Source organism: Epinephelus moara, chromosome 19 (genome assembly GCF_006386435.1).
Source record: "Epinephelus moara isolate mb chromosome 19, YSFRI_EMoa_1.0, whole genome shotgun sequence".
In the NCBI taxonomy this organism is placed as follows: domain Eukaryota; kingdom Metazoa; phylum Chordata; class Actinopteri; order Perciformes; family Serranidae; genus Epinephelus; species Epinephelus moara.
In genome coordinates, this window is record NC_065524.1 from 21,598,950 (window position 1) to 21,613,748 (window position 14,799).

General features: G+C 41.6%; 1 protein-coding gene across 3 annotated transcripts; it reads left to right on the top strand.

Annotated features, from left to right (window-relative positions):
• Positions 1-288: 288 nt before the first annotated feature.
• Positions 289-14,622, top strand: washc2c (WASH complex subunit 2C). Of its 3 annotated transcripts, none has more exons than XM_050071600.1 (31): positions 289-421; positions 1,690-1,833; positions 2,030-2,194; positions 2,351-2,416; positions 2,610-2,783; positions 2,899-2,992; positions 3,077-3,138; positions 3,246-3,302; positions 3,402-3,503; positions 3,888-3,972; positions 4,152-4,211; positions 4,326-4,453; positions 4,558-4,648; positions 4,775-4,828; positions 4,918-5,106; positions 5,209-5,357; positions 5,441-5,551; positions 6,057-6,149; positions 6,242-6,343; positions 6,449-6,556; positions 7,054-7,232; positions 8,745-8,865; positions 9,037-9,429; positions 9,547-9,675; positions 9,898-9,999; positions 10,181-10,255; positions 10,481-10,540; positions 11,005-11,220; positions 12,638-13,336; positions 13,425-13,596; positions 13,725-14,622. In XM_050071600.1, exons 2-31 carry the CDS (start codon positions 1,690-1,692, stop codon positions 13,868-13,870), a joined length of 4,326 nt encoding a protein of 1,441 aa, XP_049927557.1. In that variant the 5' UTR covers positions 289-421; the 3' UTR covers positions 13,871-14,622. The 3 variants fall into 3 exon arrangements, with proteins under 3 accessions (XP_049927557.1, XP_049927558.1, XP_049927559.1); XM_050071601.1 differs by having other exon boundaries at positions 4,329-4,453; XM_050071602.1 differs by lacking the exon at positions 10,481-10,540.
• The last annotated feature ends 177 nt before the right edge of the window (positions 14,623-14,799 follow it).

Here is a 14,799-nt window from a genome sequence, read left to right on the forward strand (position 1 = left end):
TTGACCCCACAAAGATTATATTGTTTTTAAACAGTGGGCTACTTTACAGTACAAATCTTTACCATGTCTGGTGGTTTTTGAGGAGTATGCAAGTCTCGTTGGCAGGCACAACTCGGCACAGTATAGTCAAAGGTCATCAGCGCCTGAAACTGAAATTAACACCACTGTTTACCACAGCAGCATGTTGATTTTGTGAAGAAACCACAGAGAGCAGTTAGCTTCGCCTCTTTTCCACTCCGCCCCACTTTCATCGGGTTGCTAGGCGACAGTAGTCAGGTGACTGTCTGCAGACAGAATATGGCTGACCTGTCAGAAGACCAATGAGGGAAAGGCCAAATTTAGCATAATCGATCTTATTTTTTTACGTCCTTTCTGACCACAGTTGACCGTCGTGGGCAGCTATTGACCAGAGATACTCAAGGTAAGCACGAGAGCGCTCAAATTGTGGGTACATTTGTTCCTCCGCGTTGCTTGGAGCAGCTGTAGCTAACGTTGCTGTTGGCTAGCTAAGTTGAGCTAACCTAGCTGCTAGCCAAACAGTCCCCGCTTTCTCTTCCACTTCTGTTTGAATGTGAAAGCTAGCAGGAGAAAATAACATTTAGGCAACTTTATACGGACGCAACATGTCCTCCTTCCGCAAATTAGCAACTTTATTGCATTGCCAAAGCCATAACGTTAACTCTTGGTTGTTGTAACGGAAGTGTAGCAGTGAAACTACAGTCGCTAATGGAAATACAGCGTCAAGTTACGTTAATGTGTAATTTATCGTGTGGTATTTCATTGGCTCGTTAAACTAAAGTCAATATCTACAAACACAGAGACGAGCTTTAACACGTTGAATTTCCTGTGTCATTGGTTGGTTTGTAGACGTGGTCTAATGACATGAATGTGACAGGACTCTGTGGGAAATGTCCTCCAATAGTAAGGGCTTAAACTCACCACACATACAAAAACATTGAGATGAGTGATTTCTGTATCTGGTTTACTTTACAGAGGGGAGGTATAAACCTTTGACCAGAGGGCAGCACTATATACTGCTTGTTCAGTGTGTGGCTGATTTATTTGGGCTCACTGATAGCCCTGACCCTGTGGAGGAATGCCACAGTCCTGTCACAGACTTCACTTTTTCTATGTCACACTTGCAATATTAGAGCTAAATACAGGTTGTCAGCAAAATCAGCCAGGAAAACTGAGCCTTAGAGTGTTTTCAGTATGTGCTACTTTCAGTATTTTTGCTGTTTGTAGTATTTCAAGTATTTTAAGGATATATATCACCATCTGTACTGCTACAGTATCCAAGGAGTTGTTTGAAACTTAATTGTCTGTAGAGCAACCCCATTACTTGTTTCTAGATGATATCACCACAACAGTTTATGGTTTGGGCTTTGGCTATGTTGTTACAACTTGGCAGAAAACACTCTTGTTGTTGGTATTTAAAGTCACCTCAGTGTTATTTCCTCCAACAAGCTTTTCTACCCAAACAGTCTCTCTGCTGCTGCTCTGCTCTTTACATCAAGTGGAGACTGATTAAAATATACAAAGTAAAACAGATATGATCTGTGTTATTACACCGGAAGAATAGTTTTCTTTTAAGCTGGGTTTATCCCTTAATGATTTATGAATGTAAGGTGTTTAAAAGCCCTTCTGCATTATTAATTCCAATAATAACAACACGTGATCTGATTGCAGATGAGCGGGTTGCCGAAGGGAATAGCAAATGGCCCAAGCAGAGGTGAACACTTAGACAAAGATGCTCAGGTTTGGGAGAGACCCTGGACTCTTGAAGAGATGCGGCAGAGCAGTGCCAACTGGTCCTTGGCAGCCGACTCTGGGGTAAGTCGGAAAGTTTGTCCCCAGCTCTGAAAAAGGCCAAGTAATTCATCATCATATTTTCTTTAAAAGTCAGAAAAATGTTGCCCCAATTTAAGTAGTGGAGGAGATTGTGAAATGTGTTCTACTTTGCTGTAATGGAAGGAACTCTGCAACTGATGCTGTCGCCATAACATAACCGTTTTTTTTTTCTTCACAGCTCTTCCTGTTTCTCCAAGACTTCTCCCAGAGAATGCTGTCAAAGACACACGATATTGAAAAGCAGTTGGACAGTCTGATCCGTGACACCAAGGCCACAGATAGCTGCTTGCACTCTGTCTTCAATGACTTCCTCATGCTTTCCAATACACAGTTCATAGAAAATGTAATGTATATAATTGAAACTTTTTTGTTCCACTTCAATTTTGCATTTTCTGCTACACCTTGCACAATTTAGTCTACTTGTTTGTGTACTATAGAAACAAAAATGTTTCGGTTTATATGATGTCAGTCTGGTAACAAACTTTTTGTCCTGTTACAGAGAGTGTATGATGAAGAGGTAGAAGATGCTATTCCCAAGGCTGATGCTTTGGATAAGCAGCCTGAGGTATAAAGAATTTCATCATTTCTGCTCCTAACATTTGATGACATGGTGTGCAACCCTGAGTGACCAACAAATATAAAACTGAAAAATGCTTTTCAGTATTATTATTTCAGGGGTAGTACAGCTGCAATACGTGGCACACATTATAAACAAGTCTTGTATTGCCCTGTGAAAGTTATTTTTGTTTTCGTTAAAGGAGAAGACTCGTGAGCAGAAAGAGGCAGAGTTAATCCCTAAGATGCAGGAAGCTGTAAACCACGGTCTGAGAGTGCTGGAGTCGGCCTTTGAGCATCTGGACATCAAAGCGGGAAACTCTGACTCAGAGGACGAAGAGGTCACAGACAGAGTGGAGGCCATCCTGGAGCCCAAGGTGTGCTCCTAATCTTGGAGCAGTACTTAATAATTACTGCAGAAATGCATGTGATAGCACATCTTTACATGAATATACTTTATCCTTTGTGTCTCTTTTTGTCCTTGTCTTTTAGGATCTTTATGTGGACAGGCCGCTTCCGTATCTGATTGGTTCCCAGGCCTTCATGGAACAAGAGGACGTTGGACTCGGTGACCTCTCAAGCGATGGTAATATACTCACGGCATGTCTTCAGGCACTCCCTCATTATTCTCCTTATTTTCCCTCATGTATCTCTATGATTGTCTTTGCAGAAATGTCAGTCGACAGTGACAGAGACAGCGTCATTGAGAGTGAAGATGGCAAAGAAGAAGTTGTAAGACCTTTTTTCCCTTTTCTTTCACAGTATTTTTCAAGGACTTGTATTTTACATCTTGCACAGGAAATATAAAACCTCATTGTATGTGTTGTTGTATTTAACAGCATTCAGATGACGACTTTAATCAGGAGGAGGATGAAGGTCACAATAATATCAGGAAGGTAAGCTTGGCCACATGCCTGCCAAAACAAATCAAGAGATTGAAGAGCATTGAAGCAGACAACTTTAACATTTTGGATTTCCTTCCCTCACTCACCTAGAAGTCATCCATGTTGAGTTATGACGATGATGAAGAGGAGGAGGATGAGGATTCTGACATATTTGGAGAATCAGACAGGGATGACGATGATGAGGACACAAAGGTATGTCTGTTATAACTCTGTTCGAGTACTTAAAGGATATCTTGAGAGTTATTAGTAATTTCAGTGTAAAATCATTCAGATACGGCACTTAGCACTAACTTTTAAAAGTAGCTGGAAACCAGGCATCAGCTTTTGATAGCAGAGACTAAAAATATGGTTGCCTATTTTAGTCACCTTTTTATATAGTATTTTGAGTCATTAGGATTAGTAATGAAAATGTGAGATGAAAGAATGTTTAAAAGCTTTAATGCAGTGACTGAATGAAATGAAATGTTTATATTGGGGTGCACTTTTTGCTGTTTGCTGTGATAGACAGTTTTTATCAAAATTGCAAGCCCTGAGATATAATATTTGTTAATCTGGTTGTTTTCACGTCACATACAGAACACAGGCTCATCGTCTTTTGCTGATGAGCTGGCAGCCCGAATCAAAGGCGAACCAGTCAACAAACCAGAAGGAGATCGCGCATGTAAGTCACTGTCATTATCAACCAACTGGCAGTATATCATCTCACTTTGTTACTCCCACTCTTCACATTTAATTTAAGGAAAAGAAAGCATCACGTTTTACATTTGAGATTTAAGCAACAACATCGTCGCATGTGCATGTTCATGGCTTTTGTGTTTCTACCATGTCATGTCTTGGAAGCATTGGCATCTAAGAAGAAAAGTAAAAGCAGGAAAGAACCAAAGCCTGCAAAGCCACAGGGTAAGACTTTCATTCATCATCAAACTTTTTTATTTTGTTTTGAGTTCGTTATTTCTACAGTGGGCCCATTGTTCCCAGTATGCTCCTCAGTAATGTTTCTGTACATTGTTACAGCAGCTGAAGAGGACAGTGATGACATGTTTAAGCCACCGAAGATGGATGATGATGATGACTTCTCCCCATTTGGAGGGAAAAGTGGCCTCTTCAGTGGAGGGAGAGGCCTGTTTGACGATGATGATGAGGTACATTAAACTAAATGATTTTCAGAGCTGCCTCCTATTCAGTCCCATAAACTCTGGACTTCAGCCAGAATTTGATTTGTGCTCTATTATGTTGTGCTATTCAGGGCGATCTTTTCTCTGAGGCGCCAAAACCTCCTGTGTCCGAAGAGAAGAAGGTGCGAAATGAAAGCACTAAAAGCACAGCTCAATCTGCAGGTAAGACGAACTTGAACTTGAACTCAATGTTTTTATTTATATGTGCAAAGACATGTAAATAAAATGGTCACACACAGAAGAAAGTGGACTGGCAGATTGACACATAACTTTTCTTTGCCATTCAAGAGTCTGACAAACCGGGAAAGAAGATTCCAGCAGGGGCCGTTTCAATATTTCCAGGTAGCAGCATTTATTTGTATGACAGCTGATATCAAGTCCTTGTCTGCTTCATTGTCCTTAACCAAACCAAAAACAATTTCTCTCCACAGATAACAGCCTGTTCAGTTCAGGGAATGACTCTGATTCAGTGGGGAGCAAGGAGAACGGGACTCCAGCCCCTAAGACCAAACAGGTTCCTTCAGGAGCTGGTGTTGGCGGAGGAGGCGGTGGGCTGTTTGATGATGAGGATGAGGATGATGATTTCTTCAGTGATAAAAGCCTGAAAAAGTCTGACTCAGGTAAATGTGTAAGAATTGGCATTTCAGTGCTACAGTCCAGGTTCAGGTGGGATTCACACCCACAAAACACTCCATTATTGGTTGTTTTACCCTCCTTTTCAGCTGGACAGCAGAAACCCAAGAAAGCTATCGACCTTTTCGATGAAGACGATGAGGATGGTGACATATTCAGTGAGAAGTACAGTGCACCGGCTCCAGCTCAGAGCAAGAAGGAGGTAGCCGAAGAGCAGGTTAAACAACCTGAGAAAAAGGTAAAGATCAACCTTTTAAGTGTCTCAAAAGTTGAACACTTTGGTGGCGAGTTCTCCTGTTGATGATTCATTGTTTTGTTTAGATGCCGGCAGGCGCCATCTCCATGTTTGGACCTGGGACTCAAAGCTTGCTCAGTGAGGGCTTGAAAAAACGCCAGCCGTCTACCAGCGAGGAGTCTGAGAAATCTGAGGAGGTCTGAATGGATCTTTGTCTAACAAAAATACTCCTGGCAAAATCTAATTTGTTGTGTTTTCACATGCAAAATGTCAGTTCATCGACCAGAAAGGAGCAAAAGGTTTTGCACTGCCTCCTAATACACCGTCAAGACCACAGTGCATTTTCATTATTACCTTCAGAGTTCTACCAGCTTTAATGTAACTTTTTGTTTTGAGGTCATGACCACTCCCACATTGACCCATAAGCTTGTTTATCTTTCATGGAAGCCATTAAATGAAAAGACCTAGCTGCAGTCAGTATATTGATGTTTGCTCAAAGTGCCATATTCAAGTGCAGTCTGAGAAAAGGCCAAATTCGATTCAGTTTGGAGTGCACTGCTGGCCTTTACTCCTGTTGACACAGTTCAGTTCTCTTTGCTCTCTGTCAGATTTTTCTTTCAAGACTAAAACAACATACTTAAGGGAGTTAGAATTTACAAAGCTATCTTTGTTAAATTTTTATCTTTGTGATGTGCATTTCAGAACGGGCCAGCTCCAGATGCTGTGAAGACTGTTGTCAAGCAGCCTCAGAAACCCCAGACCAGAGGCCTCTTCTCTGATGATGAAGACATACAGGTAAGGCTCTCAAACTTCACTGGAGAAAAAGTGCCAACAGTAATATCACATTTTGATTACTCTATACATATGTATGTTTTTGCTATCCAAAGGAATCTCCAACCATCCCTAAGAGCCACTCTAAGCCTGAACCTACAAGCCAGGGCAAAACCAGCAAGGCTCCTTTGTCATTATTTAGTGATGAGGAAGAAGAGGTGGGAATGATGAACTAATATTTCACACACTCGTCAAAACTGAATTAGGTTTGGCTTGTTATTGCTGTGAGTCTGTTACAATAATCTGGTTCTTCACCTTTGCAGGATCTGTTTGCATCTGCAGCTAAATCTACAGCAAAACCTAATACAGCTAAAGCCTCCAAACCGCAGCCCAGTAAGACTGTGTCCAGCTCGCTCTTCAGTGATGATGAGGTAAGACAATATGACAAGTCATATTTTAGTGTTGCTAACTCTTTTCCAATGGAAGTAGTGAGCAAAATCAATCCAGTCTTTTGCATATTGGTGACGCCACCATGCATTCATTTGAATATAGGATGCTGAATTAGATTCAGTAGAGAAAAATCCTCCAAAACCAGCTGAACCTCCCCCTTTGCAGCAACCAAGGTCTCCTCTCTGAGAGGAAAGAGGGGGAGAGACTCCTTGCTGATGGTGGAGGAGCTGTGGACTGCTATTATCCTAAGCAGCATGCATGGGAATAAATTACAATACAGTGTACTTCTTGCTTTTTCCCTGATGGATTGAAAAAGTCTTTAAATTAGTAGCTAGCCACTTTTTAGAAACAAGAGGGTCTGAAAAGCTGCTAACTTTGGCGAGAAAATTGTCAAGTTTGCAACACTGCATATTTCACTGCATATATTTAATGGAGCGCACAATATGATGCATTATTTTCTTGCATATCTGAATGACAGGATCAGTGGTTGAGTTCTAATAGCAGTGCGGGGAAGCCAGAGGTCAAGACCCCAGGGATGAAGCCCAGTGCCAGTGCTCCCTCCAGTCTCCCCAGTGCCAAAATATCTAACAAAAGCAGCCTCTTTGATAAAGATGACGGGGATGATGATGACCTGTTTGCTCCAACAACAACGTCAAGGTATTTACAATTTAAGTTTTTTTTTGTTTTTTTTTTAGAAACCGTGCCAAAACATGTCTGCGCACTGTCGCAATTGTGTTGCACCATAATGCACTGTTTACATGCCTCAGTAACTCATCAGTAGATCAGCTTCAACTAGTACAGAATGCTGCAGCTCATATTTTAACTGGGACAAATCATAGGTTACAAATCACCCAAATTTTTGCCTACCGCCATTGGTTGCCTGTTAACTTCAGAATTGATTTTAAGATTCTTTTAGTAACATAGAAAGCTCAACATGGTTTAGCCCCCAGTTACAGTATCTCACATTAAGTGAGTACACCCCTCCCATTTTTGTCCAAGACAACTGTCCCTTGCTTACAGTCAAGTATAGTGGTGGCAGCATCATGGTTTGGGGCTGCATGAGTGCTGCCACTTCTATACTTGACTGTAAGCAAGGGACAGTTGTCTTGGACCCAAAACACGCCTAGTAGATGACAACTGCCTTGCTGAGGAAGATGAAGATGAAGGTGATGGACTGGCCAAGTATGTATCCAGCCCTAAACTCACTTGTGCACCTGTGGGCCATCCTCAAGCTGAAGGTGGAGGAGCGCAAGGTGTCTTCACATCCATCTGCTCCATGATGTCATCATGGAGGAGTGGGAGAGGATTCCTGAAGCAACCTGTGAGCTCTGGTGAATTCCATGCCCAAAAGGGTTAAGGCAGTGCTAGATAATAATGGTTGGCACACAAAATATTGACACTTTAGGCACAATTTGGACATGTTCACTGTGGGGTGTACTCACTTATGTTGCCAGCTGTTTAGATGTTGATGGCTATGTTTTGAGTAATTTTCAGAGGAAGGTAAATCTATACTACTATACAAGCTATACACTGACTACTTTAGGTTATATCAAAGTGTCATTTCTATAGTGTTGTCCCATGAAAAGATATAATAAAACATTTCCAAAAATGGGAGGGGTGTACTCATGTGAGATACTGTATATAGCTGAGCTTCTGACAACCTATGCTATAAGTCGTGACCTGAGATCCTCAAGCCTACCCTCACTAGTTGTCCCTAGATCAAGGTTGGTACCACAAGGTGATCGGGCCTTTGCCATCAAGGTCCCGAGGCTCTGGAATTCTCTGCCTGAGGAGATTAAGCTGGCTAGCACATTACCCATTTTTAAATCATTGCTTGAAACATATTTTTATAGGAAAGCTTTCCCTTTTTAATTCCTGATACGTACTTGTTGATTTGTAACGTTTGTGTTTTATTTCCTGTTTGTTTTATTCCCTTCCCTTTTCTTAGCTCTTAACATTCTTTTTAAAATATTGTATTGTGTTACTGTTGTTTTATTTTCATGCACTTTGTGAAGCACTTTGTAACCTTGCTTAGATAAGTGCTACACAAAAAAAATTATTATTATTGCATTAAAATCACTTTCATTGTACTTTACAGATGATCAGTTTTTAAAAATATTGTATTGGCATGAATTCTTACCTATCCTCTTGTTCTGTCGCTTCATATAGTCAGAAGAAGCCTCAAAGAGTCGCTCTTTTGTTTGAAGATGAGGGTGATGATGAAGATAAAGGATCCCTCTTTGGCATCAAACCTGCTGTCAACACAAACACTGCAGCCCCAGCTACTAAGGTGAGTGCACCAACTAAAGCTTTTTTTGAAGATGGCCTCCACCAGGCTCTAAAAAGGTTTAATAAGCTCAAGGGGTGAAGGAATTTTTTTTCAAATACACAAAAACACCAAATTAAAAACTCTGAGTTTGTCACACTGTGATTAATTTTTTCAATACCTGTCTTCTCTCAGTCATCCTCCCTGTTTGAGAAACCAGAGGAGGTTGTAGTATCTAGAACAGCAGCAGAGGACAAGCCTTCAGAGCAGGAGAAGCCAGCAGCAAAGACTCCTGTACCGCTCCCTTCAGCGACCTCGCCAGACATCAGCGAAAGTAAAAAGAAGCCTGCCGGAGCAGTCAGCCTTTTTGGAGGCATCAATGTTCTTGCCAACAAGGAGACAAAGAGCCCGTTGGATGAAACTGACAATGACGACAGCCCACCACCAAATGTCAAGAAGGAGGAGAAGAAGGACGACAAAGTCAAAACGAACACTGTCAGTCTATTTGATGATGAGGAGGAAGATGAATCAGACTGGAGTGATCCGATATTCACCCCCAGTAAACCTGCAGCAAGCAATGCGGTAAAGGTTGGTATGATTTTCAGTAAAACTAAGAATAGTGTAAGCAAATGATTTAGCTGCACTGGTATGCTTCTTCTGCTGCAGCCAGTGTACTGAAATGTGTCTATCATTTTGTGTTCACAGACTTCAGAGGAGCGATCACAGGCAAAGAGCACAGGTGTTTTCCAGGACGAGGAGCTGCTGTTCAGTCAGACGCAGCAGAGGGACAATGACCCAGATGTTGATCTGTTTGCCACCTCAGGGAAAGCTGCGGTCAGTAAATAAGTGACCTGGTATTGACATCCCAGTGCATCTTGGTGGTCGGTTACACTTGTATTTAGCGCTGTCCACCAAAATGCATGTTAATATCAGGTCTAAACAGGGCCTTAGATATTCTTATCTGCTTGTAGATATGTTTCTTTTCTCTCTACTGTGTCTGAATGCAGATGGTCTTTCACTAGATTGTAAGGATACATGACTCTGTGTGCTTTTCAGAGCTCCAAGCTCAGCTCAGCGAAGCCAGCATCACAAAGTCTGTTCGCAGATGACGACGAGGATGACCTCTTCAGCTCTGTCAAGCCAAAAGCTCCTCCTCCGGTAGCAAATTGATCATTTTTCCAATGATTAGAATTATTCTGGATTCCTGTTCTTGCTTCTCCTTGTGCCTCATGCTGGATTCCTGCAACCCCATTTGAATAATATTCGTAAATAGTTATTGAACTGAAATCGAAATTGTAATTCAGCAGCTCTTGTTTTTCCTCTTTGTTGTCATTGTCAGAAAGTAGCAGAGAAGCCCAGTAAACCCACTGACAAAGCACCTCTAGCAAGTCCAGAACCTGTATCAGAGATTCAGGTGAGTCTACTATAAACACACAATGCAATAATATCATGGGCTGTTTTCTTTGAACCATAAACACGCATATCTGTGTGTCCATGGGAGTTTGATAAAGGGTTTATTTTTGCTTGTATTAGCTTCCTTTTTTAATACTTTTTGACATGTTGTGATAGTCACACAGTATTTTTTCTAGATGAACACAGAAACATTAAATTCTGAACCTGCTGTAATCTAACCACACAGAAACCTGCACCAAGCCCTGTAAAACCTAAAGATTCCTCATCAAGGATTGGGAAACTTCAAGTAATTATTTTTGTTTTTATTGAATCAGAAGTCTTCATTCCTGGCATTTCACTCTGATTCCTCCTGAGGAAATACTTTTCTCCTCCCAGTTACACGTTTTTCTCTTTCAAGGTGTCTTCTGTCTGGGCTTTCTCCATGTTTCAACTTCAAAGCTTGACTGCGATGTAGCAGCATGACTACCAAAATGAAGATATAATTATCTGTCTTGATTTCATTTTGCTGAACTGGAAGAAGCTGCTCACTCGTGTCTTTCAGTTTCACAAGATGTTATTGCATCTTGCTGTTGCCTCATTTCCATCTGCAGTCCTGCTTTTTTCATTTTTCTCTGAATGATCGGCTGCTTGGAACCACTCTGGCAAACCTCATGAAAAGAGTTAAATGTGTGGTTAACTAGAAAGTCTGTTAAAACTTTTTTCACTCTTGATAAATGATTGTATTGGTGCTTCTGATCTTATCATATTCAGGCCAATCTGATGATCAACCCTGCCGCGTTGCTCCCTGGAGCTGCCCCCAGTATGCCAGGGGCCATAAGTGTACTCCCTGGCATGGCCCCTAGTTCCTCTTCTGGGGTGTCCAGCTCCAGTCTCAGCCCCAGCCCCGTCACGACTCCTGTAGGATCCCAGGAAGGAGTGAGCTTTGACTCCCCATTTCAGGTTACGACACTGCAGAGTGCACACAAGGTAAGGTTTTGATCCCTGGAGTATTATATCGGTTATCTCTAAGTCTTAAAATTGGATTTCAGGAACTGAGTGCACCAGCTGGATGTAAAAAAGTAGGTCTCAACTCTTAGCTCGGTCTTAGCCACGTCCGCCTTTGTGATTTGCATTTACACCAAGGTCAACAAACCTGACTAACCACAGTCGTAGCTGTGCTTGGTCGCATGATGCGCATCCACATGAATATATGCAAAGTGATTATGTTGCAAACAAAACTTTCTATACAAAGCACACTCTAACTTCTGCCTTTAAACATGCCATGGAAGATATGGAACTAAAAAAAGGAAACAAATTTTATTGATAAGTTTTTCATAAGAAAACTTACAGAATTGTGTGCAGTGCATCAAAAAAATTCAGCTAAATTAGTTAAAATTAAACATAAACATACAAAAACTATCAACACAGAAATGTTGAGGGGAGAGCTCTTGAATAAACTCAACAGGGCTTGCCATCGAAAGCGCAACTCTCAGTCAGCTCACTGTCTGAATAGATGTCCAGTGGGTTTGTGCGATCACATGCAACCCTTGCTCATCTAATGCCCTTTCATTATTTATTTAGTCTGTAAACGTGATGAACCGCCATCATCTGTTTTGTTTTGTGATTGTGTGATTATCATTTTTTCTGTAATTATTACCATGAATACTAGACTGTTTTTCCAACTTATGCCTGCTCCATGCTAGACGTAAAAGTTACACCCAGGCGCAAGTCTAGATGGTGCAACACTCATATCCTCAAGTCGGTCGTAACTTTCAGCTTTAAGGGGCCGTACGCATACTGCATCCTTAACCACCTGGAAAACGTGAGGTCGGGCGCAGGGCTCTATGTCTGTGCCTTTTTTGTGCCAGCTTTTAAGAGCGCAGCAGCAGGTTGCATCTGAGGTTGCTAAGCAACCTTAACAAGCACTGTACCATAGCCTGTTTGCCTGAAATCCTGAGTACAGAGCTGATCTTCTTCCTGGTGCTGGTAATAAGTGTGTGGGCCTATTGTCCATGGGACAGATATAAAGCTCTGCCGGCCCTGCACCAAAATTATCATTTTTTCCATATTTACGACTGCAGACTGATATTTAGGGAAGAAGATAAAGATATCTGTCGGCTATGATTGGATGTTCCTTGTCACATGACATGCAGTGCGCGCTGCTGCGTTCCAAAAGTTGAACTTGGTTCATCTCAGGGTGCAGCTGTCGCACCCTGAAAAATGAGCATCACTCTTGTGTTTGAGCAAACCTTTTGCACGTCTACATTGAAAACAATGAATTTGAGGGTGCAACAAACGCAGCATGTGTACGGCCCCTAAGTCTGACATAATGTTAAACCCAGGCATACACCCAGTTGGTGCACTCAGCCTCTGATATTATAAATGCAAATCTTCTGTCATGCAGAGCCGTGCCAAAGGTTCTGTACAACGGAGACCCCAGTCCAGAGCAGCGAGGCAGCAAGCAGCCCAAAGATCTGTGAAGGACAGAGATGACACCACGGGTGGAGATGATACTGGGCCAAACCCCAGTCTGTCTGGTTCAGTCTTACCTCCACCAGAGAAGCCCAGCAAGACGAGCCCCAGTCCGACACTAACTAACTCAGCTGCACCTGCAACCCTGCCCGCCTCCTCACCCTCTCAATCCTCTCTCCCTGAAAGCACCCCCAGACCCTCTGTACTGACACTGCCAGTATCCTCAGACGCTGTAAAGAAAGACTCTAGTAAAAGTAACAGCAGCAGTACCAAGGTGCTGCCGTCTCCTGATGAGGATGACCTTTTTGGCTCCGACAGTCTGTTCGGGGTTACCTCAGTCACTAAAACAGCCTCCACCAGACAAACTACCAAGACTGCACAACCTCAGGCCAGTAGTGGGGTGGGACTGAAGAAAGACAAAAGCACTCTCCCGTCCATCTTTGATGACAACACTGATGACCTTTTCCAAAAGGTCAAACCAAGGGCATCTACTAAGAAAGCCAAGCCCTCGTCGTTTTTGGAAGACGATGACGATGATGAGGACATCTTTGGAGTGAGCAACAGCTCCACTCCCACATCCACAAGTAGTAAAGAAATTGGCAGTAGTTTTTCAAAGCAGGACATCTTCCAGGTACCTTTATTTTACATTGATGGTAAAACTGTCAAGGTGTTCTGTACCATCATTTCCTTTCTTACTGGCTGAATTTCTGTGTTCTCAGGATGAAGTAGCCGCTGTGCCTAAAGTTCACAAGAAGCACAAAGAGAAGACCCTTGATGCCAGCTTGTTCGATGACAACATAGACATTTTTGCTGACCTGACGGACACTTTAAAACCAAAACAGAAGTCCAAGACAAAGGGAGAGACCAAGTCAATATTTGATGATGACATGGGTAAGAAACAAAATAAGGAATGAAGGCATTAATGTTATTAATTCACACTTTTGGTCTGTACTGTTGTCTACCCTTTTTTAATTGCCATATTTAACCAAATATGTTTTCCATCTCTCTGTTCTGTAAAGATGACATCTTTTCACCAAGCACAGTAAAACCAGTCACGAAGGCTCCCCATAAATCAAAGAAAACCCCACCGTCTCAGGAGACCAGTACGGCAGCGGATTCAAGCAACATATTTGACGATCCACTTAACGCTTTTGGTGGGAACTGAACTGTTGTTTCTGAGTAGCCAGATTTGTACAATTGTGGATTAAGTCTTTTGTCATTTGGATCGCTGAAAGTTTGGAGATCGGATACACTGTTGATAGAGTATTTATTCATATGAATTCATATAAATACTGGGGCTTATTTTTGGCAGATTAAAAACTCAAATGACAATTATTCCAGCCATCTTCCGGCAGCACTTCCTGAATCATCTCGGCATCAGATCATATTATGTAACAGTACTGTTAATCTTTATTATACATGATAGCACTTTATAAGCATACCATATGCTTAGCCTCAAAGCCTGCAGAAATTAACAGTTAATTGTTTTGTTTGTTTTGAAGATGTTTATCCTTTTGGCTTTTTCATGTTGAGATTCCATGCCTTTGGGTTTGTGCCATATCATGCTTATGAAAAATCAATGTGTTTACTTACTGTCTTAGGCATTTTGACAATGTTTTTATTAATAAGAAATTCATCGATTTCCTAACTTTGGCTGTGATGAAAAAGGAAATTCATTTTTAATAACTAAACAGAAACATATTTTATGCTATCTGAAATGAGTGTGATTATTTCAAGTCTCTTATTTTCATGTGCGTCATGTCCGTCTAAACTCAGAAATAGATCAGTGTCTGATGTGAGAAGGAGGGGAACTTTAGATCTGTGATTATTAACACCGCTTCTGTTTCATTTTTTGATGATTGGGGTTTAGTTTTTTGGCTGAGGTCAGTATCATTAAAGTTAAAAAAGGAGGAAGAATTGAGGCTGCTCCTTTATTAGCATTTAAATAGAAACCCACTTGGCTGCTATAAGTTATATAACCTTTCCCATAGTAAGTAGTAAGTAAAAGCTCCAGAAAACTATGAAAGCATAATTTGTAGTGTCTCAAGGTGAGGTTCTTGCTTTTTTGTGGCTTGAACATGGCACTGAAAGCTT